The sequence below is a fragment of the Mus musculus genome, chromosome 1, assembly GCF_000001635.26.
Source record: "Mus musculus strain C57BL/6J chromosome 1, GRCm38.p6 C57BL/6J".
In the NCBI taxonomy this organism is placed as follows: Eukaryota; Metazoa; Chordata; class Mammalia; order Rodentia; family Muridae; genus Mus; species Mus musculus.
The window spans coordinates 74712747-74738501 of NC_000067.6; the positions used below are offsets into that span (position 1 = coordinate 74712747).

At 45.8% G+C, this 25755-nt stretch overlaps 1 protein-coding gene across 2 annotated transcripts; it reads left to right on the forward strand.

Annotated features, from left to right (window-relative positions):
- The first annotated feature begins 401 nt into the window (after positions 1-401).
- Positions 402-25151, forward strand: Cyp27a1 (cytochrome P450, family 27, subfamily a, polypeptide 1). Of its 2 annotated transcripts, NM_024264.5 has the most exons (9): positions 789-1145; positions 19173-19363; positions 22531-22730; positions 22808-23005; positions 23118-23290; positions 23935-24101; positions 24271-24352; positions 24433-24645; positions 24797-25151. In NM_024264.5, the coding sequence occupies exons 1-9, from the start codon at positions 885-887 to the stop codon at positions 24911-24913; spliced, it is 1602 nt and encodes a 533-aa protein (NP_077226.2). In that variant the 5' UTR covers positions 789-884; the 3' UTR covers positions 24914-25151. The 2 variants fall into 2 exon arrangements, with proteins under 2 accessions (XP_006495670.1, NP_077226.2); XM_006495607.3 differs by lacking the exon at positions 19173-19363 and having other exon boundaries at positions 402-1145; positions 24797-25150.
- Positions 25152-25755: the final 604 nt, after the last annotated feature.

A 25755-nucleotide genomic window follows, 5' to 3' on the forward strand; every position in this document is an offset into this window, starting at 1 on the left:
TTAGTTTTTTTGTTTTTTGTTTTTTGTTTTTTGTTTTTTGAGACAGAGTTTGATTATCTACCTCTAGCTGACCTGGAACTTGCTATGTAGACCAGGCTGACCTGGGACTCACAGAGTTCACTTGCCTCTGCCTCACAAATGCTGAAATTAGAGGCTTGCGCAACCATAACTGGTTCAAAATCCTTAATGCCTGCACTCTGGAGGTTGGGGCAGGAAGGTGGAGGATTGAGCCCAGCCTGGCCTACACGTCTTCAAACAAAACAAAACGGGAAAAAGAAAACAAAATCAAATCCCCAAATCTGTTCTCAAAAGCAGAAATGATACTCTTAAAAAAAAAAAATCCCTAATACCGCAATTTGTTTTGTTTTTCCTCCTCTCTGGGCCTCACGTGACTGCTGTCCCAGGTCCACAATCAGCTTCAGCCTCTGGGGAACAGCAGCGCGTTCCCGGGCCATCTGGAAAGTGAGGGACACCAGAGATGGCGCTCTGCAGGTCAAGCAAAGGCAAGCCTAGCTGGGTGGGGCCTGAGGGACTTGGAAGTTGACTGCTGTGCTCCATCTCACGACTGAGAGCCAGCGAAGTTCTTGAGAGTCCGTGGATGAGGAGGCTGCTAACTCCAGAGAGCTCCCTAGTTCATCTTGTCCACCTCTGCCTGCCTTCTTAGTAGAGGTCTTGCAGCTGGAGAAGGCGGCGTTTGTGTGTTCAGGACAGATCCTGATTGGAAGGGGTTATGAAAGGATCTGGCTAGTCCTCTATTGGCCCGCCCCGGGACCACCTCTGCCTTTAAAGTCGCCAGGTCGCAAAGCCCGAGTTCTGTCTGCCTCCTTGCCTGGATAGGGCTCATAGTCTCTGGATCTAAACTCTTGGCTTCTCGGGCACGATCCATGGCTGCGTGGAGCCGCACGAGGCTGAGATGGACGCTCCTGGACCCGCGTGTGGTGGGCCGTGGCCTCTGCCCACAAGGGGCCAGAGCCAAGGCCACGATCCCTGCAGCCCTCCAGGCACAGGAGAGTACGGAGGGTCCAGGAACAGGTCAAGACCGGCCGCGCCTGCGGAGTCCGGCGGAGCTTCCGGGGACCGGAACGCTACAATTTTTATTCCAGCTATTTCTACAAGGCTATGTGCTGCACTTGCCCGACCTCCAGGTAACCATCGGACAGAGGCATCGCCACCTGGGTCTGGGCACTGGGACAGAAAAAGAAGCTGGCTATGGGAGAGAAGAGGGATAAACAGTAAATAGAACTTAGCTCGCCACTGTCTGAGGCTCGAGCCATAAACTGGAAGGGCATGCAGGGTGCAGAGAGAATCCTTTGAGCTAAAACAGGCGATGGGTGTCACCGATCAAGAGATCATCATCAATGTGGTGGGCACAAGTTGGGAAAGGAAGAGGTTGCGTTGGGAGAGAATGACTCATGCTAGTGTATACAGTGCCCGGTGTTGGGGGAACCCTGTTACTTCAGAGATGCCATTCCCCTCCTGCTTCTTCCAAAGGAGTTAACTTTGGAAGCTACTTTGCAATCTGTAGGACACATTTGTCCACAGAAGAAAAAAACAAAAAACAAAAAAAGATTGCTTCTCAGGGAGTGAAAGAAAACACATTAGGGAGCAGGCAAAGGAATTTCTGATGTAATTGCACCTCGACACCCTGCCAGACGGAGAGGAGGGTGAGGATGGGGACAGAGAAAGAGAAATCCAGCAGCCAGGAAAGTTTGTCTGTGTAGCTATCCCTGTCAGACTCAGGAGGTACTGAGAGATGATTTAAAATAACAAAGCAAAACAAACCATTCCCTGGGACTGGAGAGAGGGCTCCATGGTTAGGAGGACATCTCTCTTTTCCAGAGGACCTGAGTCAGTCAGCACCCTTGTCAGTCAGTTTACAACCACCCAGGGGAATCTGATGTCTCTGCCCTTCCAGGACCATGCACTCATGAGCACATACCTGCTGACACACACGTGCATAGTTAAAAAGAATACAAATTGTAAGCAAGCAAGCAAGCAAGCAAGCAAGCAAGCAAGCAAGCAAGCAAGCAAGCAGGAAGCCTGGCATGGTGGCGCAACACTTACCTTTAATCCCAGAAATCAGGAGGGAGAGGCATTAGAATCTGTATAAATTACAGGCTAGCCCATGCTACATAGGCTAGCCAGTGCTACATAGTGAGAACAGAAGGGAGGGGGGAGGGAGGAAGGGAGGGAGAGAGGGTAGAGGGAGAGAGGGAGAGAGACGACAGAGATAGAGAGACACACACAAAGAGAGAGGGAATATGAGCTATTTCCTGCAGACCTGATAATCTCTAGGCCAAGAAACAAAGGAGTTGAAAGGTCCTCTAAGTTCTCTAGCTTGATTTCAACCTCTAGAAATTGAGAGGCCTGGGGAATGCCTGATGCCTAGGGTCTAGGGACTGAAGCTTCCTCAGGGGGATTTGCTCAAGATGTAATTCTAGATAGCTTTGTAAGGAGAATGGGGAAGTAAACCCGTGAATATATAGAGTTTTGGCTGTTTGCTAAGACAATGTTTTCCTATATAGTCTAGATTGGCTTTAACTCTTTCCTCCTGCCTCAGCCTCCTGAGTGCTGGGATTCTGTATATAAAGACCATCATGGCCCAGAAGTAGATTTTTTTTTTAATGATTTATTTTATTTCTGTGTGTGTGTGTGTGTGTGTGTGTGTGTGTGTGTGTGTGTGTGTGTGTTTGAGTGTTCGTGTCTGTTTGTATGAAGAGACCAGAGGAGGATCTGTGAGAACTGGAGTTACAGGTAGTTCATGAGTACCAGGAACCAGACTCAGGTCCCATGTAGAGCATCAAGAAAACTTGCCTGCTGCTCCATCCACACAGCCCTGTGAATGGCCTTTTAAACAGGTACAGATGGCGGCAGTGTCAGGACTCTAAACATCTTGATCGTATGAATCTGAGCTGCCCATGAGGAATACATTAATCCTCACTTCCTGTGCTTGGGGCTGCTGTGAGTTAGGAGAGTGTGGCACTTCCTTAAAACAGGGCAACAGCATCACTGCGGAAGACCATGTGTTGCTCTGTATCGTTAGCATTGGCTTGTCGTTTAAACAGTCTTACATGCTGAGGTGGAGAACTCCTATAGTTGAGTCTCCTTTGGTCATGATCTGCTCCCGAATCTTAGGCTGTTTGGTTTAACCGTAACACAGCGCTGAAGAGTGACTGCGTTGTAAAGAAAAGGTTTATTTTGTTCACGATTTTGGAAATGGAAACTCCAAATGGATGGCTCCATTTAGCTAGCTTCTGATTCAGGTCTTGTTACTGTATGTATTGTGGCGAGTGGCATCACATGACACGAGCTTGCCTGTGACAAGGAAGAGAGAGGTCATGTGGTCAGAGCAGTAGTGAGACTATGGGAAAAGACTACATTGGCTGGCTGTCCTGGAACTCACTCTGTAGACCAGGCTGGCCTAACTGGTCATAACTCAGAGATCCACCTACTTCTGACTGTGGGCATGCTGTATTAAAGGCATGTGCCAGCAAGCCCAGGAAGGCTTGCTTTTTTTTTTTTTTTTAAATAACAACCTGTTTTTGTGGGAATTAATCTACTCTTTGGAGCCCAGAATGGTTATAACCCAACCCCAAACTCTTTTAGGCCCCATCTCTTAGAGGTCCCAGAGCCTTTCCGTACTGTTACATTGTGGATCAAGCTTTCAATACCCACACACCTTTGAGGAAGGCAGACCACACCTGAGCCATGGCATCCCACCGGACACCCCAGTTTCACGTTCTTCTCACAAGGGGAAATGTATTCAACTGTGCCAATAGTCCCCAAAGTCTTCTTTGAGCACCAAGTCAAAAGTCTAGAGTGATCGAACCCTCAAGACGACTCCTGTCTGTGATTAGCCTGTAAAGTGAAAAACTTACCTGTATCCACACATGATGGAGGGGAGTTGGCCAGGAGAGAGAGAGATCACAGAGACCTGTAAAACTGAAACCCGTCTATGTGGACATGTCCTAAAACCCCAAGTCCTGCATCTTGTGCACACTGGGTTGGAGATGGCATCTCATTGCCTGCTGTGCTTCTCTAGTACCTGTTACCCTACCTTTTTGGGGTATCAGTTATGGCTCCCTTAGGCCTTTAAATGAAGGCTCTGTGGCAAACTCCTGTCTACCTAGGCTGCTTCTTCTTCTGCTTCTTCTTCTTCTTCTTCTTCTTCTTCTTCTTCTTCTTCTTCTTCTTCTTCTTCTTCTTCTTCTTCTTCTTCTTCTTCCTCTTCCTCTTCCTCTTCCTCTTCCTCTTCCTCTTGTGTAAAAGAGAGGAGAAAAAGAAAGAAGCTGAGTGCGGGTGCTTTAATCTGTTACTCCAGAGCCAGCTTGGGGCAGAGAGAGAGGTGAGTCTGAGGCGCTCTGTGGCCAGCCAGCATCTGAAATGGGAAAGCCAATGTTCAGTGAGAAACCCTGTCTCAGGGAAATAAGGTAGAGGGTGAGAGAGCTGGGCATCCTATGTCGTCCTCTGGCTGCTGTGAATGAACACACACACACACACACACACACACACACACACACACGAACGAACGTGCATATATACCACATACATGCAAAATAAAATTGGAAGCATCTTTGTCTTTTGTAGTTCTGAGCTATAGCCCTAGGCCTGCATTTTTCTCTCTATTAAAAATAATACCAAGCATCCTGGGAGGAAAATACAATGTGAACATGTGTTAAATTTACATATAATTTTTTTAAAGATTTATTTATTTATTATATGTAAGTACACTGTAGCTGTCCAGAAGAGGGAGTCAGATCTTGTTACAGGTGGTTGTGAGCCACCATGTGGTTGCTGGGATTTGAACTCTGGACCTTCGGAAGAGCAGTAGGGTGCTCTTACCCACTGAGCCATCTCACCAGCCCAGCCATCTCACCAGCCCCATATAATTTTCTATAAATATTTATTTAATTATTTTATGTGTGTGTGTGACTTTATGTATACTAAAATGTGGGTGCTGAAACCTGAACCCCAGTCTTCCTAAAGTGTAGTAAGTGCTCTCAACCACTGAACTAGATCTCCAGCGCCCGATTTATATGTAAGTTTCTATTAAATTAAAACTTTTTGAGTTTTTATTTTATTTTATGTGTATGAGTGTTTTCCTGACTGTATATCAGTATATCATGTGCCTCCATTGTCTAAAGGAGCCAGAGGTTGGCACTTGATCCCTTGGATGCTGGGGAACTGGGAATTGAACCCAGACCCTCTGGAAGAGCAGCCAGTGCTCTTAACTACTAAGCTATTGTTCCAGCCCCTCTATAAAAACTTCACCTTCCAAAAATATTGATCCTGAGCATGATGTCACCTAGTTAATATCTCTTGTTCTAAACTGCCTGGCTTGAGGTCCCCCCTTACAGCCCCCAGGCACCTCTGTACATTTGCCATTTTGTGGATTGGGTTTCTCATCCTTATTAATATGGCTGAAAAACCTGTTGTAAAGTGAAGGGCTGGGCCCGTGTCTGTCCACTTCTGTCCCCCAAGTTCTGGGCACTGGGACCTGCTGGCCTCAGAGTTCAGCATCTGGGAGTGATCTTCTTGTCCTTGATCCAGATGCTGTCACCAAAGCTGAGCCTGCTGTTCTGCTGAGCTTTCTATCGGGCTGCGGGGCGGGGCACCGTGGGCATTGAGCATGGTCATGAGCAGTGCTCACACTCAGGAGAGTGTGTTACGGACAAGGCTTCTCCGGAGTCACCCTCAGGCCCTCCTCTATTCCACTGTTTCTCCGGGTTGCAAAATTAGTGGGCTGTTTTTTCCTTGTCAGGATCTCTGGTGTGAATCTCTGAACTCTGCCTCCCAAGTGCTGGGATCAAAGGCGTGCACCACCACTGCCTGGCAAAAGCGGACATTTTAAAAAAAGAAAATATTGAAGTCATTACTGCACACTTGCACAAAAATGTCCTTTTGTACAGCTTGTGGCAGACAGAGAAACTGCCTAGCCTGCGCTAAGCCCTGGATCCCATCTCCAGCCCTGAAAATTAGTCATGATAAAGAAATAAATATAATGGAAATATCCACCCACTGGATAATAAACCATATTATTCATACACTGGATTTCTTTGTAACAGTTGTAATGAATACATAACCCTTTTTTGTTTTTCTGTTTTGTTTCATTTTCCACACAGGATATTTGTAGCCTGGTTGGCCTGGCCTCAGACTGAGTCTCTATGTAACCAAGGCAGGCTTTGAACTCAAAATCCTCCCGCTTGCTTATGGCTGAAGTACTGAGATTACCACCACATACCTCTACTCCTGCCTCCAGCCCTCTCTCTTCTGAGACTGGATCTCATGTATCTCAGGCTGCTGCTGGACTCCTGAGCTCAAGCTATCCCTGCCACAGCCTCTGACCGTTAGAATTACAGTGGTGCTTGGTTTGCATATTATTTGGTTCCCTTTCCAACAGGAACATCTTCATGGATCACAGTGCCACTGGCTTAGTTTGGCATGGCAGGAACTCATCCAAGCCCAGGTTCAGAGCAAGGGGAAGCTGGAATGCTGTGAATTACTTAGCGCCTCTGGTTACTTGGAGATGTGGATTCTGATGGTGTGAGGGGTTGGTTACCCTCTGACAGCACTGAGGCAGGTTGTCTCATCTGCACTCCCCTGCCTGGGATCCAGGATGAGCCATTTTTCTGACACTTGCCAACCAGATTAGGCAAAGGAGCGACCTGTGCCTTAGGTCACTCTTTTTTTGTTTGTCAGCTCTCAAAGCCTGGCTTGTTGGCGTGGCAAAATCGTACTTGGCATTTGTGAGCTTACCTTAGTTGTCAGGGCTATTGGCTGGTTTGAGTGTTGTATGCTTTGCTGAGTCCATCACCAAACCAAACAGGGCCCTAACTAGAAGAGGTCAAACTGCAGCTGTGCTTTTTTGGGGGAGTGGGGGTGGGGGGTGGGGGGAGTTGAAAGACTTTTTCTTCTCTCTGTCCTTCCCTTCCACCCCTCCCCCTCCTCTGTATAGGCAGCAGGCCCCTGAACCCCACACACGCTAAGTCCACACTCTACCACTGAGGTGCACCCTTAGCCCAGGAACAAGTTCATTGGGATAATCACATACTATGCCGCTCAGTCACTTAACAATTATTATTATTATTATTATTTTTTGTCTTTTTGAGACAGGGTTTCTCTGTATAGCCCTGGCTGTCCTGGAACTCACTTTGTAGACCAGGCTGGCCTCGAACTAAGAAATCCGCCTGCTTCTGCCTCCCGAGTGCTGGGATTAAAGGCGTGTGCCACCACGCCCGGCTAATTTTTTTTTTTTAGTAGACTTATTGACTCATGTAGTTATCACCCTGAGAGAAACAAGATTCTATTTAGTAGGCACACGTTGTTTCTTCACTGGGAATCAGATTTATGCCTTCTAGGCATAATAATTTAACTAACAACCTCCAAGACCTGCCTTCAGCTTTCCACTCTGAATATATAAGCTAGCTTCTGTGAATCTCTGGAATTAATTACTCAAAAAAATCCCCTTTAACTGACAAGGACAGGTGTGTGTGTGTGTGTGTGTGTGTGTGTGTGTGTGTGTTAAATTCATACATATAAGTCAACCAAGGCCTGACAGATTCAGCCAGTAAAAACACAAAGAGATACTTTTATGTTTAGTTAGTTACTTAGTATAAAAAAGAACAAAACAGTAAAATAATAGGTAAACAAATAAATACAACAGTAAAAAAATAATTAAAAACACAAAGAGATATTTTTAGGTTTAGATAGTTTGTTACTTAGTGTAAACAAGAATAAGCCCAAGATCCTTGCCTGACCTCCGAACACCCAAACACCAAGCAACTCTGAGTTCAGTGTGTGTTACAGGCTAAGCTCCAGTCTAAAAAGCCCTTTCCAGGGTCTTTTATTCTTTACCTGCTTTCTTTCTTTCCTCTTCTTCCCCCTTCTTTTTATTATTTTATTTTATTTTATTTTATTTTATTTTATTTTATTTTATTTTTTTGAGACAGGGTTTCTCTGTGTAGCCCTGGCTATCTTGGAACTGATTCTGTAGTCCAGGCTGGCTTCAAACTCAGAGATCCACCTGCCTCTGCCTCATGGATGCTAGGATTAAAGGTGTGTGCCACCACACCTGCTTGTTGCAGAATATTTGATCACACTGAGAACCCCAAGATTGTGTTTTTTTACTGGAAAAACCTATTTCTATTTGTGGGCTAGCTCAGCCCTAGCACACTTTAATCCAAGAGGTTTTTTTTTGTTGTTGTTTTTTTTTTTATTGAAAACAGGATTAAATAAACTCAACTATAGATCAAGAGTTGGAGCAAGAAAGCAGTTGACAGGAAGTAAACTCTGCAACTTTCTCCCCACTTCCACCCCCTAGCAAGTTACAGGAAATTGGGAGGAGGGATAGAGAGACATACAGGAAATAGAAGGGAGCCACTTTCCATTTGAGGGGTTTTTGAGGTGATGTGGAGGATAGCTGGCTTTTGGGACATGGGCTGAGGAGAAGGTCAACTGAATGCCTTTTCTGCCTCACTGACCTAGCAGGCTTTCACCCCAACATCTGGCTCCCTCATCTTTATTGGTTTATCGAATGTTTGAGATTTTTGTTAAAAACAACATCTTTCCTAAGATGGATAGGGCAGAAAGTCTCAGGCCACCTCTGAATCCAATGAAATTAACACCAATCAAAAAGTTGCTGCATGGTGGCTCCAGCCAGGCTTCTGATTCTGTCCTGTTCCAGGAGGTTCACAGAGTTCCTAAAAATTCAGAGTCTGAGGTTCAAGGTCTTGCTGGCATAGGTATTTATATAGCTGACAGGTTGGGGGAGGGGGGTCGTTCTCTAATAATTTTCCCATGACGTTTAAATCAGAATGGTTAAAAAAGTTCAGAAACAGGTCACTCTCCTCAGATAATGTAATTCCTTTTACTAATAAGGGCTTGTACCATATCTACTGTTTGCCTTAAGTAACATCTGACTACATTATATACAACCATGACCTTGCAAAGGTTGGTTAGGTCTGCTTAGAGAACAGGTTGGGCCCAGCATTTTGCCCTTATGTGGCTTCCAACCTCCAGAAAAGCTGTGTCACTTGTAACAAGGGCCAAGTGACAAGCAACGCCCACCTTTAACCCCAGCACTCAGGAGTTACAGGCAGGCGGATCTCTATGCTTGATGCCAGCCTGATCCAGGACAGCCAGGGCTACATGTCTCGAACAACAAACAAGCTGTGACAAAAATATCAAAGAGGTCAACAAGCAGCGTGAGATCAAAGAGACCAAACCAGAAAATCGATCTTGTGCTACTATCTTTTATGGAGGCTGAGCCTTTCCCAAGTCGTGCTGTTGGGAAGTTTCTATGAGTTCCAGAATTCAGATTCTTCACTGGCCATTTGTCAAGCTGGAAATTGGGGGTAGCGGCGCAGAGTAGATACAGTATGGACAGGAACTGAAAGAGGGATCATGGTCTCTTCCCTGGCTCCTGACCTACCAGGTCTGGCTCGCTCCCAGCATCCTCTGAAACAGAGTTGTTGCTCTCTTACCACAGTTCAACGTTCCGTCTCCATGGTAGTTACATCTCCTTTTTCTTTATCTCTTTACTTGTCTACATGTGTCCCACGTTTGTCTCAAAGTGGCTCAATGGCCTCTTCCCTGTTTACCTTCTACCATCTTCAAACACCTCCAGCCCCCTGCCGTATGAACCACACGAGGGCCATCTTAGTGTGGACCTCATCATCATTGCCTGCCATGGTTGCCAAGGACCAGCAAGTTAGAACTAGCCATTTACTTCCTTATCTCTGCTCTTTACAAATTCTCAGAGTTTCGGTTCCCAGCGTGTAGGCGTGGCATGGAAAGGAGCTAGGTATTTCCCTGAGACTGTCCGTGGGACTCCTTGGGCTTGTGCACTATAGCTTGGACTCTGTGGCCCAGGATGAATCGACTGCTCCTGTACCCTAAGCAGTTGTGTATCCAGTAGACTATATCCTGATGAAGTTATTCATTCCTCTTGTGTTAACCCCCAGCAGATTTCTTCCATAAATAGGTAGCATGGGACTTGCATAGCTGTGATACTGTTACAACATAATGTTCATCCTAGAAGGGTCTGGGACTTCTCATCACATCATCCTGTGGCTAGACACCAGCTCATGATGCTAGGAATCAGCGAAGATTGGATAAGGTATATTGTGGTATGTTTTCCCTAGGACTGTTGCCATAGACTTGCCCACTAAACACTGGACCTTCCCCCCACCAGTTTCAGGGGAGGGTGTTTTGAGACAGGGTTTCTCTGTGTAGCCCTGGCTGTCCTGGAACCCACTCTGTAAACCAGGCTGACTTTGAACTCACAGAGATCAGCCTGCCTCTGTCTCCCAAGTGCACCACTGTGGCTATCACAGTGTACTTCTGCCTCCCTCCTGCCTTCTCTCTCTGGTTTGCTATAGAGCCCAAGCTAGCCTCCAACTCCTAGTCTTCCTGCCTTAGCCTCCCGAGTGCTGGGATTACAGATGTGAGCAACAACGTTTGGTGGGCAACTATCCCTTAAATGGAGCATTCTGGGCAATGATGTCAAGCAAGTTTCAGGTCCACAACTAAAGAGCCCACAACTGTCACGTGTATGTCTTTTTGACAGTTAACTCCCACCTGAGGAGTGGAGAGTCCCTGACACCTTGGGTGGCATCTGTGGTTGCTGGATATTCTTTTCTTAGAACAGTGCCTGTACTAGTTTTCTAATCAATACGTGGTTTTCCTTTTCCCCAGCTTTTGCTGTTGTTGTTTTGAGATAGGGGTTCTCTGCTGTAACCCTGGCTGTCTTAGAACTTTCTCTGTAGACCAAGCTGTCCTCAAGTTCAGAGATCTGCCTGACCCTGCCTCCCAAGTGCTGGGATCAAAGGGGTGCGCCACCAAGCCTGGCTAGCCTGGTCTACTTAGTAAGACCTTGTCTACAAACAGACAGACAAAGAAAACACTGCAATCGACTCAATTTTCTAGCATAGGGCTCAATTTTCTAGCATAGGGCGTTAAGGAGTTTATCACTGTTGATAGCTCCTAGGAGAGTCAGCTTTCTTTAACGATGTGGTCTCTGGTGGGTCTATACTACAGTGCAGTGTACAGCCTCACAGAAGAGGTATATGGGCAATAGTAATTGGACTTGATGGGCTATTTTTTATTTATTATTTTATGTATATAGGTATTTTGCCTGTGTGCATGTACACCAGATGCATGCAGTACCCTCAGGGGCCAGAAGAGGGTGGCAGATTGGCACTTGAGTTACAGACAGTGGTAAGCCACCTCCTGGGTTCTGGGAATCAAACATGACTTTTCTGGAAAAGCTGCCAGTGCTCTTAACTGCTGAATTCTCTCTCCAGCCCTTCCAATGGATTATTAAAACAAACAAACAATCCGCCTGCCTCTGCAGCCTGGTCTACAGAGTGAGTTCCAGGACAGCCAGGGCTATACAGAGAAACCCTGTCTTGAAAAACAAACAAACAAAAAAAAACACATAAAGTTGGGTAGTGAAGGAAAAGGGGTTGATCTGGGACAGAGGTATGAGGGAGAAGCGGGGGGTGAATATGGTCAAAGTACATTGCATAAAATTCTTTTTTTTTTTTTAAGATTTATTTATTTATTAAGTACACAGTGTTCTGCCTGCATTTATGCCTGCAAGCCAGGAGAGGCCACTAGTCCTCATTACAGATGGTTGTGAGCCACCATGTGGTTGCTGGGAATTGAACTCATGACCTCTGGAAGAGCAGACAGTGCGCTTAACCTCTGAGCCATCTCTCCAGCCCAAAATTCTTTTTTGTTTGTTTGTTTGTTTGTTTGTTTTTGTTTTTTGAGACAGGGTTTCTCTGTATAGCCCTGGCTGTCCTAGAACTCACTTTGTAGACCAGGCTGGCCTTGAACTCAGAAAACCACCTGCCTCTGCCTCCCAAGTGCTGGAATTAAAGGCGTGTGCCACCACTGCCCGGCTCCAAAATTCTTTTTTCAAAGATTTATTTAATTTTATTTTATGTGTATGAGTGCTTTGCTTACATGTATATTTGTGCACCATATGTATACCTGGTACCTGCAGATAATTTAATTAATTAATTAATTAATTAAAGTAATTTTTTAAACTTCTGGAGGCTAGAATGTGGCTCGATCGGTAGAGTGCTTGCCTGCCACTCATGAAGCACTACTGGCCCCAGTCCCCACCACTGCACAAACCAGGCGTGGTGGCACACACCTGCCCCAGAATTTAGGAGGTAGATTCTACATAGCATATTCCAAGCCAGCCAGGGCTATCTAATGAGATACTGTCTCAAAAAAAGAAGTAGGAGGAGGAAGAAAAGGAAGAGGATGAGGAAGAAGAGGAGGAGGAAGAGGAGAGGGAGGAGGAGGAGCAGCGGCAGCAAGAGTGGAGGCTGTACCTAGCCTACCAGGCCCTATGTGGCCTAGGCTGTGTGGCAGCCTCCCAGAACAAGCAAGCAGGTTTTTTTTTTCTTCTTTTTCTGTATAGAATTTGAAAAAAACCAACAATCTTCTCATCCTTTCCCTTCTCTCCCCATCTCAATTCTTTTCCTCCTCACCCTCCCTGTCACTCCCCTTCCCCCTTGGCTAAAAAAGGGCCTCTCTCCTCTCCCCTCTCCCCTCTTCCCTCTCCCCTCCCTCCTCTCCCCTCTCCCCTTCCCCTTCTGCCCCTCTCTTTCTCAGACAGGGTCTCACTGTGTAGCCCTGGGCTAACTTGAAACTTGCTATGTAGCCAAGGCTGGCTTCAAACTCCCAGAAATTCACTAGCCTCTGCCTCAAGTGCTGAGAATAAAGGTGTGTGCCACCATGTTCAGCCTGAAGAGTGTCTTAAGTAGAAACAAGTAAAAGGTGTTTGAGCTGTGAATATAACCAGCCAACCCAGGGAGTGTGCACTCATGCAGCCTGCATGCATGATATAAGCAACCAAGGGACTGTGCGTTCATGCAGCCTGCATGCATGAATCTCTGGGCTCACTCATAAGTACCCCTTATCATCCCAAAATTTAGGCAGAATTACTCTTTTCCTCAATTTTTCGCATAGAAATTATATGTGGTGATTAGAATGGTGGAGTCTTTACTTTTCCCTGGAAGATATCAGCACCCAAGTGTTCCGTATGTTGCCAAATCTTGGAAAAGCACGGATCCAAACACATGGTCTTTTCTATAAAATTCAAGCCCAAAATACCTGAATTTCTATCACCTTTTTCAGCTTTTTAACTTAGAAATTATTCTGATGAACTGTAACTGTAATGTAGGCTTAAGGCCTTAATGTGTGTGAGCAGCTGACTTATCAGTGTTTAGGTAATTGATTGAAGCTGTCACATCAAGACTCTTTATGACAAGTGAGGACGTGAGAGGTTTCCTTGCTGACGACTAGCCCTAAAGCTAACTTGCCACACAGGATGCAATGAACAGTGTTAAGCTTTCGTTTGCATATGTATTCTTAGGCCACACATAGACTTCTGTGATCTAAAATAACCAACAAGAGAAAGTTGTGTGTCTTCCATGCACTGCATGCTGACAGCTTGGGAGGTGTGTTCTCATTAAGCCAAGAGTATCAGTCTTGTTTATCACAGAGTTACAGAAGAGATCATCTTGTTCCAGGCTGGAGTTATAGTTTTATGACTTTGGGTCAAGCTCCGACACGTAAGTCCTAGCAGAGATAAACATAACCTCCGGCTGGGACACCCAGGCACGGAAACATGTGAAGGAGACACTTTCATTTTTAGTGCACCAAGCAATTTACACCAACTCCTTTACTGAAAATTTATTCCTCATGTGAGCACAAGGCATTTGGTTTAATTCAACAGTTTTAGTTTATATGCTCTTTCCTCTATAAACTAATCTGAAAATAATTCATTAAAGAGTTTATTATGCTTATAGTCACAACATTTAATATGTATATGAAAGTAACACATCAACATATACATACATAAGATTTTTTGCTTTTAATGTTGAGACAGAGTAATACAGCAATATAAATGTGCAGGTTCATGAAAAGACTTATTTTCTTGGGACGGGCTCTGGGCTGGTCTCAGATTTGCAATCCTCCTGCCTTAGCCTCTGAAATGCTGGGATTACAGGTATCGCTGACTATCATATTTACATTGACTCAATGTGTGGGTGAAGCAGTTCTAAAGGGGTGGGGAGAGGATGAGTCATACCACACGTGACCGTTTGTTCTGACTGTCCTCTTATCATATGTTTTAAAGATTTGCCCAAGGTATGGCTTGCATCAGGACTGAACAACACCCCATTGTTCGCATGCAGCTGGGTTATCTGTTCATTTAGTGGTGGTTGTCTGGGCTGGTGCACCATTTGCTGTTCTGTCTCTGCAAACATTGTGGGCAACTCTGTGTAGACATGTTTTCCCCTTTCTTGCGTACATAGGACTGGAATTGCTGGATCACATGTCCTTCTGTGTCAAACTTTTCCGTAGCGAGTACTTTATTTGCACACTATACTAGCAGTCTATGAGCGTTCCAGTTTCTCCTTTGTCAATGCTTATTTCCTGTTTAGGTTTAGTTTGCTTGAAGTTTTCAAGCTATCCTAATGAGCATGTCATGATATATTATTGTAATGTTGATTTGATTTGGTGTGTGTGTGTGTGTGTGTGTGTGTGTATAGGGAGCATGGTGCACATGCAGAAGTCAGACAACAGACATAATGATTTTGCTGGTGTGAATTTTTTTCCAATAATTCATTTATTTTTTATTAACTTTACAACTGATCACAGTTCCCCTCCTTCCTTTCTGCCCAGTCCCACCCTTATAATTCCCTTCCCCCACTACCTCCTCTGAGGGGAAGGGGAAGCCCCTTGGGTACCAGCCTACCCTGGGTCATAGTGTCTAGTCCCAGCAGGACTAAACACATCCTTTCCCACCAGGCAGTCCAGGTAGGGGAAGGGGATCTGATGGCAGGCAACAGAGTCAGAGACAGCCTCAGCTCCAATTGTTACGGACCCACATGAAGACCAGGCAGGGCTGGAGAGATGGCTCAGCAGTTAAGAGCACTGACTGCTCTTCTGGAGGTTCTGAGTTCAAATCCCAGCAACCACATGGTGGCTCACAACCATCTGTAATGAGATCTGACGCCCTCTACTGGTGTGTCTGAAGACAGCTACAGTGTACTTACATATACTAAATAAATAAATCTTAAAAATTAAAAATAAAACAAAATAAAAAAAAGACCGCCAGGCAGTGGTGGCGCATGCCTTTAATCCCAGCACTTGGGAGGCAGAGGCAGGCGGATTTCTGAGTTCGAGGCCAGCCTGGTCTACAAAGTGAGTTCTAGAGCCAGGGCTATACAGAGAAACCTTGCCTCGAAAAAACAAAAAAAAAAACAAAAACAAAAAAAACAAAAACAAAACAACAAAAAAAAACCAATCAGCACATCTGGTACAAATGTGTAGGAGGCCTAGGTCCAGCCCATGCATACTCTTTGGTTGGTGGTTCAGTCTCTGTGAGCCCCCATGGGCCCAGGTTAGTTGACTCTGTGGGTCTTCTTGTGGTGTCCTTGATCCCTCCCACTTCCTCAATCCTATCCTGGACTCTTCCACAAGACTCCCCAACTCTGCTTATGCTTGGCTGTGGGTCTCTCCGTCTGTTCCCATCTGTTGCTGGATGAACCCCTCAGGAGACAGTTTAAATCAAAGTAACAACAACATAAAGACATCTACAAAATAATGAGGAAGTAAATTGGGGGCACATGTAGCCTACTTCTCATCTGTCTGTCTATACACTGGGGTGTGGACTCGTCTTTTCTGCCGTGCTTGCTGGTGTCTGCTTGGGTCCAGGATGGGCTGGGAGCTCCACAGGTGAATGTTGTCGAATTCTGCTCCCTACATCTTTGGAGTCCTACCAGGCGAGGGCCAGCCCTCTCGTCCATCTCAATGATATGTTAGCTCAGCAAAGCGGTTCTCAGGCAACACAGGCAGCACCCACCCTGTACGAGTTCTGGAGCTGGCTGGCTGACTGGCTGGCTGGCTCAGGTTACCTCCTAGTGTTCAGCACACAGGGCAGCACACATCTCTCAGCAAGTGTCCCAGTGTCTTTCTAAAATAAGTCCTTACATAAGGAGGCCCTTGTTAAGTGCCACCAACTAAACTGACCGAGAGAAGTCTAAAGGGAAAAGAGAGAAATCTTCCAGAAACTTCTGCACTGACAACCAGGGAAACTTGGAAGATCTGGGTTGAAGGGAAGGTACTTGTGTCCAACTCAGTGGCTTTGTATCTGGTCTTTTTTTTTTCCTTCAAAATGTTCATTATTTTCATGTTAAATGTTCATGTCTTGCCTACACGCATGCATGCTGTGCACCATGTGTGTACCTGGTGCCTGTGGAGGCCAGAAGATGGGGTCAGCTTCCCCGTAAGTAGACAACTGTGAGCCACCACGTAGGTGCTAAGACTCAAATCTGGGTCCTCAGAGGAGATGACTTTCTACTGAGTCATCTCTTCAGCCCCCTTACCAAGTCCTTTAAAAATGATCCCCACCCCCCACCCCCGACTTCAAGATTGTGGTATAAAAATTGGAAAATAAGTCAGAATAAAGAAGGAAGTAAGTTTATCTACAAAGTGGTATTTATCAGCACAGAAGGTCACCACCATTCACACTGTAATAAAAATGTAACATGAATATTTTTTGTTGTTGTTATGTGGCCCAGGCTGGTCTTGAACCTGTAATCTTCCTGACTCTACTTCCCAAGTGCTAGGATTACAGGCCTCAAGTATGCTAGGCAAGAGCTCCCTCCTTTAATTCCCGCCCCCCCCCCTTTTTTTTTTAAACTGGAAACTTTAAGAGAAGAAAAAAAAAAAAACTCATTCACAGGCAAATGGATACAACTAGGGCTCACTTAAAATTGTAGGAGCGCTTGCATGAGTGCAGGGGTTCAACAGAGCTCACCAAGATAGTTCCTTTCAATAGGCAGCTTGCTCCAGGGATCCTCTTTGTCCACCTTCCAAGGCCAGAACTACAGATGGGCTGCCATGTCTACCTGGTGCTTATGCAGTTTGCAGGGATCCAAACTCGGGTCCATTTGCTGGGCTTTCTCACCCTGAGCCATTTTCCCAGCTCTACCCTGCTTTCTTAGGCAGGAGGTGTTATGCTTTTTGGTTGACTCTCTACTTTGGGTATCTTTCTGTGTTATTACAGGAAGGGCCACTTCATGCTTTTTTAGTTGCTATTGTATTCTGTTCTATGGATATCCTTTACTTTGTTTATAAACTTGTAGTGAATAAATACATTATACTGAAAAACATAACTATACTATAATTTTTACACAATTATACAGTAATCACATATCTAAAATTGTTTAAAAATAGCCCATTGTAATTGTTAATGTGTTTGGTATTTTGCTCAGTAAATGACATTATGAATAAATATATATCAATATAAATATATTGATCAGTATATAAATATCAATGGTTGTCCTCCAAATGGGATTGAGCCATTTGAGTCAGGCCTGCGCAGTTTGACTTCTCTGGGGGAAGCAGAAGTATTTACTGTGTTTGAACCAACTCTTCAGGATCCTACCACCTCACCCTGGCCATGTCCCTGGGAGGTGGAAGTGTGAAACAAATGGATCTGGAAGTTTGTCAAGACTGGCATCTAGGCAGTGGCCAGCCTTGACCACTGTTAGCTCAGGATGGATTCTGGACAACTGGGCAATGGATTGGGGTCAATTATGTTGTAGTGATCCTGAGAACCCATTTTAAGTTTGGACCAGTAAGACTGACATTTTCTGGGCTCTATATAGATCAGGAGTTCCCTTCTGTAACCTTGGAGATGAGTCTCTTCTCTGTAACTCTCCTGTTTGTTTCACAGACACCCTCCAGTCAAATTTCTGTACCAGAGCTGACTTTCTTTCCCAATTGTTGCTGAGTCTCTTCAGCAACAACTGGGAAAGAGGAAGGGACTGGAAAACCATGGGATTTTATTTTCTTTCACGATGTGGGTGTAACTTTTCTCTCATTTTCAGCAACTATCAATACATTGTAGCAGCCAGGGTCTTGCTCAAGGTAAGCAGGCTCTGTATCACAGAATGGCTTTAGCTACGCCCTTAGCTCTTAGCAATGCTAATTTCTCACCAGACGCTAGAATAAGACCGTCAGCTAGCAAGTGCCTTAGATAGTTGTGGAGGCTGGCACATGCCTTAATCCCAGCACTTTGGATCTCTGTGAGTTCAAAGCCAGCCTAATCTATAGAGTGCGTTTTGGGACAGATAGGGCTCTATTCCACAGAGAAACCCTGTCTTCTCCTCACAACCCCCACTTCCAGTCTCAGATGTGTCTGTACAGGGTCCAAGCAGGGTGCTGTGGGTTCTTTCTAGGTACTTTCTCTGCCTTTGAAAAGACTTAGAAGTTACATAATACACACACATCACTTTGTTGTTGTTTTTTAAAACAAACAAACAAACAAACAAACAAAACACAGGCTACTTTGTATTTGACCTTGCATTTCCAGTCTCAACTTATTCTTTTCTTAGAATTTCTTCCCAACTACCTTAGAATTCCTAATTGTGTTTCCCCCCCTTTTCTCTTTGTAATTATAAGACATTTGTCTTTAACTCAATGAGGCTGAAAGATGCAGTAGGCTTATCTCTTTATCTTTAACATTTTCCTATCTGTCTAAAATCTAAAATGTTATTACATTTATTTATTTATTTATTTATTTATTCATTTATTCGTGTTTGTGTGTGTGTGTGTGTGTGTGTAGGTCAGAGGACAACTCGCAGGAATTGGTTTTCTCTTACCATGTGGGTTCAGGTCATGGCTTGACAGCAAGCACCTCACCCACTTTGCTATCTCACTGACCCCATTTATTTTATTTTTTATTATTATCTAAGTTGGTATGCAAAGTGATGGGTTTTATTATGGCCTTTTCATACATAATATGTCATTGTACATTTTTGCTAAAGGGCTCAGACCCCTTAAAACAAATATCTGCATCTAATCTGCACCAGCTCACAACCCCAGCTTCCCATATATCCATACCCCTCCCCAGGCCTCAGGTCCTCCCACCCCTTACTGGTAATATTGGTCTCAGTAGTCTCCCTTGTTGTAAGGCCGCTTGTTTCGTCTCTGTCTACAGAACCGCTGGCCACCACTGTACCTTTTATACTGCCCACCAGTTCTAGTGTGGCCGTCAGACCCTCTCCCACCCCACCTTTCCTTCCAGAAATGTCATCTCAACTGGACCCCAGTTATTCCACTTTGGTTAATATCCACAGGTGCTGAACAAGACCAAGTATGGTCCAATGTGGACAACCTCCTTTGGGACTTACACCAATGTGAATCTGGCTAGTGCCCCACTCTTGGAGCAAGTGATGAGACAGGAGGGCAAGTACCCAATAAGAGACCACATGGATCAGTGGAAGGACCACCGAGACCACAAGGGCCTCACCTATGGGATCTTCATCGCGTGAGCTGGGGCTTAAAGGGATGGGAGCATGGCTACAAAGAACTGGGTGGAAGGAGAGGAGGCGCAGGCAGCCACTCAAATGCAATGTGAAGCAGAACCTCCCCAAGCCTACTACTTGTCTAGAAAACGTTGAGGCTGGCCGAAACCCAGAACAGCCACTGCCTCTTCTTCTACCAACACGTTGTGTCATTTGGGACAAGTAATTGATGTCCTTTTTCTTACTTTTTTTTTATTTGCATGTGTTTCAGGTCTGTAATATAGGGTGTCGGGACTAAAATAACTACAAGGCCTTTTCAGATTGATTTGTGGTAGCAGGGATAAAACCTGAGGCCCCTACACCTGCTAGGCACTCAACCACTCAACCACTGAACTACAAACCCAGCCCCCCTTACGATTTTTTTAAGTTTTGGAGCAGGGTCTCTATCATTAAATTGTCCTGAGTCCCTTGAGATTACAGGCCTGAATCACTAGGCCTGGCTTCCGACCTGTTTTTCTCCACTGTGGTTGGAAATATGTCAAGTTGTTGAGAAAGTGTCATTTTCGCTCAGTTGGGAAGGCTCCATTTAATTTCATCAAATACGTCTTAGTGTACTATATTGCACACTGGCTGCAAGGTTCCTGGGTGCCCTCCACATACACATAGATAGATACAGATGTAAGTTGTGCCTAGAAAGGGTAAGAGTATTCTGCTGGTGTCATTTGAAGGATGGATTGTTATTTACTTATGAGCTCACTGAAGTAGGTGGTGGAATTAGTGGTGATAAACAATTCCCAGTGCCACGGGCTGTAACTGGCTACGTTCAGATATCTCTTAGCTGTGACAGTAGAACTCCAAAAGCAGTAAGTGGCTTTTCCCATCATGCTTTAGAACAGCTGCCATATTGATTATAACTATGTGTTTTGACAATGCCAGACACCTGGCTTGTCTCTGTACAGCTGTGGTTTCATTTTGTCCTTGAGTAGACAGTATTACTGTCCTCCGTTTACAGCTGGAGAAACTGCTGTAAAAACCAAGGGAGGTTTTACATCCGTGTCAGAACTGACACACATAGCTGATGATGAAGTAGATTTCCCTGATTCTGGAACTCAGGGATAAATAGTATAGCCTTGATCCGTCTGTGGAAAGAAAATGATCTGGTCATAGATTCACTATAGCTGTCTCTGATGTTCATAGATTCAGTCGCTTCCTTTTTTGTTCCTTGTTTCCTTCACAGGTGGATAGTTTCATAACAAAGATAGTAACTCTTAGAACCTTTGTTCCCAATTCTGAAACTAGAGAATGCTGTGTAAGACCTCTTTAACCTCCCTGATCCTGTGGGCGAGAGGGAGGCCACCTGGATCTGCGTTGACAACTCAGCTGAACTCAATGTGGGACCCTTCGGGGGTGGGGTGGGGGGCAGTTAGTTATATCTCTCACTCTGAAGTCAATTTTCTATGTGTGTCACTGGTATGCATTTAAACGCTTCTTTGTATGAGGTGTGGTAACACATGCCTCCATTCCCAGTACTCAGGAAATGGAGGCAGGAGGATCGTGAATTCAAGGGCAGCCTGGGCTACCTAAGACCCTTTCACAAACAAACAAACAAACAAACAAATGAACAAACACCAAATCAATCAATCAATCAATCAATCAATCACAGTCATTTTGCAAAGCTATGCTACTTGTTTTTTTCTGTCTTGTTTTAAGCACAGCAGTTCCCTCCCACCCCCCTAGGGGATAGTTTCTGACTGGGCTGTCATTAATGGTCTGCATGTCTGGCTCCTTGGAAAAGCATTTAACAACCCGATGGGTCTACTCCGATTGTCATTTCTCTTCACCAAAACTGTTAGCTTATCTTTGTGACAGCAGTCCTCAGACACAAACAAAATTCCTTGGGGGAAGGGTTGGTGCTTGTTTCAAATTTTAAAGTTTCTTTTCTTTAATATTTTTTTCCTTAAGATTCAACAATGCTGTTGTGTGTATGGGCCTTTTGTCCTCATGTCCCTCATGTTCCTGCAGTGCTTATAGAGGCTGGGGGTGGGTCCCCAGAAACTGGAGCTACAAAAGGTTGTGAGCCACCATGTGGGTGCTGGGAACTGACTCTCTGAAGGAGTAGCCAGTGCACTTAATCTCTGAGCCATCTCTTCAGCCCCCCTGCCCCCCTTTTTTGGCTCTTTTTAAAACTTAATTGTTTAAAAAATTTTGATAGTAATATTGGGGGCCTTTTTTTTTTTTGCTTGTTTGTTTATTTGCTTATTTGTTTGGAGACAGGATCTCATGTAGTCCAGGCTAGTTTTAAACTCAGTATTCAGCCAAGACTGACCTTGATTCTCCTGCCTCAGCCTCCCGAGTGCTGGGATTACAAGTATGTACCACTACACCTGACTAGTTGACATCATTATAAAATAGTTTCAGTAAGGAATGGCTAAGTGTCCCCTCAGTCCTTCTTTAAGCCATCAGTGCTGTTAACTGAGGCTCCTTCTCACTTTACACAGAGGTAAACACATCCAGCTGTGGGCATTTCCTCTCTGCCTCATAGCCCTGGGCTTTTGCACAGCACATAGCATCTGCATTTGTTGCTCTGCAGCTAGCTTTAAGAAGATGGATTTGATCTAGCTTGCTTAGTGAACAGTCCAGGCTTGGGAGTTCGCTGAGTGTAGGACTGTCCTTAAACATGACCTTGGAGCATGTCCCCTACATTTTTTGTTTGTTTGTTTTTGTTTTTGTTTTTCCGAGACAGGGTTTCTCTGTGTAGCCCTGGCTGTCCTGGAACTCACTCTGTAGACCAGGCTGGCCTCGAACTCAGAGGTCTGCCTGCCTCTGCCTCGTAAGTGCTGGGATTAGAGGTGTGCACCACCACTGCCTAGCCTTAATTCCTTTTTGAATCCACTCACCACAGAAAAGGTCTTGTGAAGTTTAGGCAGCAATCAAAAACACTTTGTAGTAAAGGGTTCTCTCAAACTCCTTATCCTCCTGCTTCCATCTTTCAAATGCTGGGATTCACGGGTGTATGCAGCCATGCTTGGCAGTTTTATCATTCTCAGGTCATCAGTGATACTTGGTGATTGCCTAATTCTATACTCAGGAGTCTGAGATTCCTTCTCCTCTCTGGGGACCTTGTGGGTGGATGGGAAGTGCCAATTAATTGAACCCCATGCTTACTTGTGCCGTTCTTGGTGTTCCCCAGACAAGGAGAGCAATGGTACCATCTGCGTCAGGCTTTGAAACAGAGGCTGCTGAAGCCTGACGAGGCCGCGCTCTACACGGATGCCTTAAACGAGGTTATCAGTGACTTTATCACCCGGCTGGACCAGGTGCGGGCAGAGAGTGAATCAGGGGACCAGGTGCCAGACATGGCTCATCTTCTCTACCACCTTGCCTTGGAAGGTAGATCGAGGGTGAGGGTGGGGGTGGAGTCTCGGTCCTCTGGCTCCGCCTGCTCTGACAGCCTCTACACTTCCCAGCCATCACCTATATCCTGTTTGAGAAAAGGATTGGCTGCCTGAAACCCTCCATTCCTGAGGACACTGCCGCCTTCATCAGATCTGTTGCAATCATGTTCCAGAACTCAGTCTATATCACTTTCCTTCCCAAATGGACGCGTCCTCTGCTGCCCTTTTGGAAGCGATACCTGAATGGCTGGGATAACATTTTCTCCTTTGGTGAGGTGTCTTCATCTGGGGCCAGGGAAGGAGGCTGGCCTCTCCCCTGACGACCTTCACAGTTCCTACTCGCAGGGCGGTTTAAGCACACTCTCTTCTGTTTTCCACGCAGGAAAGAAGCTGATTGATGAAAAAGTCCAGGAGCTAAAAGCCCAGCTACAGGAAACTGGGCCAGATGGAGTCCGGGTATCTGGCTACCTGCACTTCCTGCTGACCAATGAATTGCTCAGTACTCAGGAGACCATCGGCACCTTTCCTGAGCTGCTTTTGGCTGGGGTGGACACGGTACATCAGCAAGGCACTGAAAGGGGGAGCAGCATTTGGGATGTAAACCAACCAACAGACAAAAGGAAGCCTGACAAGGAGACCAGGGGCTGCCTGATTTTATCTTGTCCTGTTCCCCCAAGACCTTCCCCTTCCTCTTTACCCCCTGATCCTGACCTGGCTTCTTCTGTATCACCATGGTTGTTTGCCCAGCCGAGGCAAACAGAACTGAGCCTTTTGTTAGGAGGGTTCCATCAGCCCTGGGGCTCTCTCAGTCTCTGTGTCTCTGTCTCTCTGACAGTGGAGAGATTCCTCCCACAGGATTCCAATTCCCTTGCTGCAGTTTAGGTAGAGAACTGAAAACTCGTTCACAAACTCCTACTGTACCCAGGGATTGTGCTTCCAGCATTTCTGTGGCACGATCCTTTTTATTGTCCCCTTCTATGGCTGAAATGCAGTCTTCCTCCATATTGGTCCTTACTCCACCTCTGGGTTCATGTTTATTATAGAGGTCCCCGGGAACCCTGGTCTCTATGTTCTGTCATCCCAGTGGCTTTCTTGTACATTGTATTCACACCCTCTCACAGACCAGACCAGCACACAGCTAGCCTCTTCCCGTGAAATTCACGCCTTACTTCATTTTCATCTCCCATTTTATTTCCTAGACATCCAACACACTGACATGGGCCCTGTACCACCTTTCAAAGAGCCCAGAGATCCAGGAGGCCTTGCACAAGGAAGTGACTGGTGTGGTGCCCTTCGGGAAGGTGCCCCAGCACAAGGACTTTGCCCACATGCCTCTGCTAAAAGCTGTGATTAAGGAGACCCTGCGGTAGGATATGATCCCATGCGCATAGGAATGGAAAGTGGGGACTGCCAGAGGCTGGAGGTTAGGGACGAGAGTGCTATGGGAAGAAAGTCTAGCACCAGAAAGTCAAGGATGAGCGAGACTCCCCTTCGCCCAACCTGGAAGCAGAGCGTAGACTTTCTTTTCCCTGCAGCCTCTACCCTGTGGTTCCCACAAACTCCCGGATCATCACAGAAAAGGAAACTGAAATTAATGGCTTTCTCTTCCCCAAGAATGTGAGTGAGCTAAGAGTACCGTGTGCCCAGGAACGCCTGCAGCCTTGACTGATAGTCACACTGCCATTCTCCCTCCGTAGACACAGTTTGTGTTATGCCACTACGTGGTGTCCCGGGATCCCAGTGTCTTTCCTGAGCCCAACAGCTTCCAGCCTCACCGATGGCTGAGGAAGAAAGAGGCTGATAACCCTGGGATCCTACATCCATTCGGCTCTGTGCCCTTCGGCTATGGGGTTCGGTCTTGCCTGGGTCGGAGGATTGCAGAACTGGAGATGCAACTGATGCTGTCAAGGGTGAGCAGGGGATGTGCGGAGGGCTGTGTGGGTCAGGTAAGATGGAGGGCTTTGGGGAGAGGAGAGACAGGAAGGTCCGGGGTAGACGCCTACGAAGGGAAAAGGAATTAGAGATCAAGAGTCCAGTGACCCTGCCCTCTCTCCCTGACAGCTGGTACAGAAGTATGAGATTGCCCTGGCTCCCGGGATGGGAGAAGTAAAGACTGTGTCCCGCATCGTCCTGGTTCCCAGCAAGAAGGTGAGGCTGCATTTTCTGCAGAGACAGTAGTACCGAGCTGGGCTCCCGCCTTCATGGAGCTCGTCCAGAAGCCCTGGCACAGAAGTTCTTGGCCAGTCTCATGTCACATGTCACGATGTCAGATTCAACAGGAGAACTCTGTGCCCTTCCTATAGACACCAAATGTCTGGCACAATCTCTACTGAGCAGCACCCACTTAAGACAGCAGAGCACCTTATAATAACAGTCCTTGGGTATGATTTAAAATAAAATTTAAAATTCAAGTTTTTGGGGGGGTCTTTGTTGTTCTACTCAGTCATCCAGCATCTGACCCTCTTTTTGTGAAGAATATCTTTTCCCACCTTAGAATCATAATGGGTGACCCTGCTGAACCCACTTCTTGGAGCCTGAGAGAGCCCCGTGCTTCCCTAGACCTCAATGGCAGATCCATTATGGACACCCAAAAAGGGCACTGTGACAGTCCCATTACATCTGTAGATGGTAAAAGTTACCCATTAGGCCCCACAATGAATCCCTATAGCCCCAGATACCCTGGAGGCTGAAGCAAGAGAGCTGGTTGAGTCCAGGAACAACAGAGTGTGATGTACCTGGGGGTTGGGGGGGGGGGCAATGGTCAGTGTTCACAGTCAGTTCAGGTGGTAAAGGCATGGCCATTAGTGTGAAGATTCCCCTCCCTCAGAATTAAAGTGGAACTACCCAACTGGCCATGGTGGTATATGACTTGAATCCCACACCAATTGGGAGACAGAAGCAGGTGGATCTCTGTGAGTTTGATGCCAGCTTGGCCTGCATAATGAGTTGTAGTCCAGTCAGGGTTATATAGTGAAATGCTCTTTCAAAAGAAATTTTTGAAGGAGGAGGAAAAGGAAGAG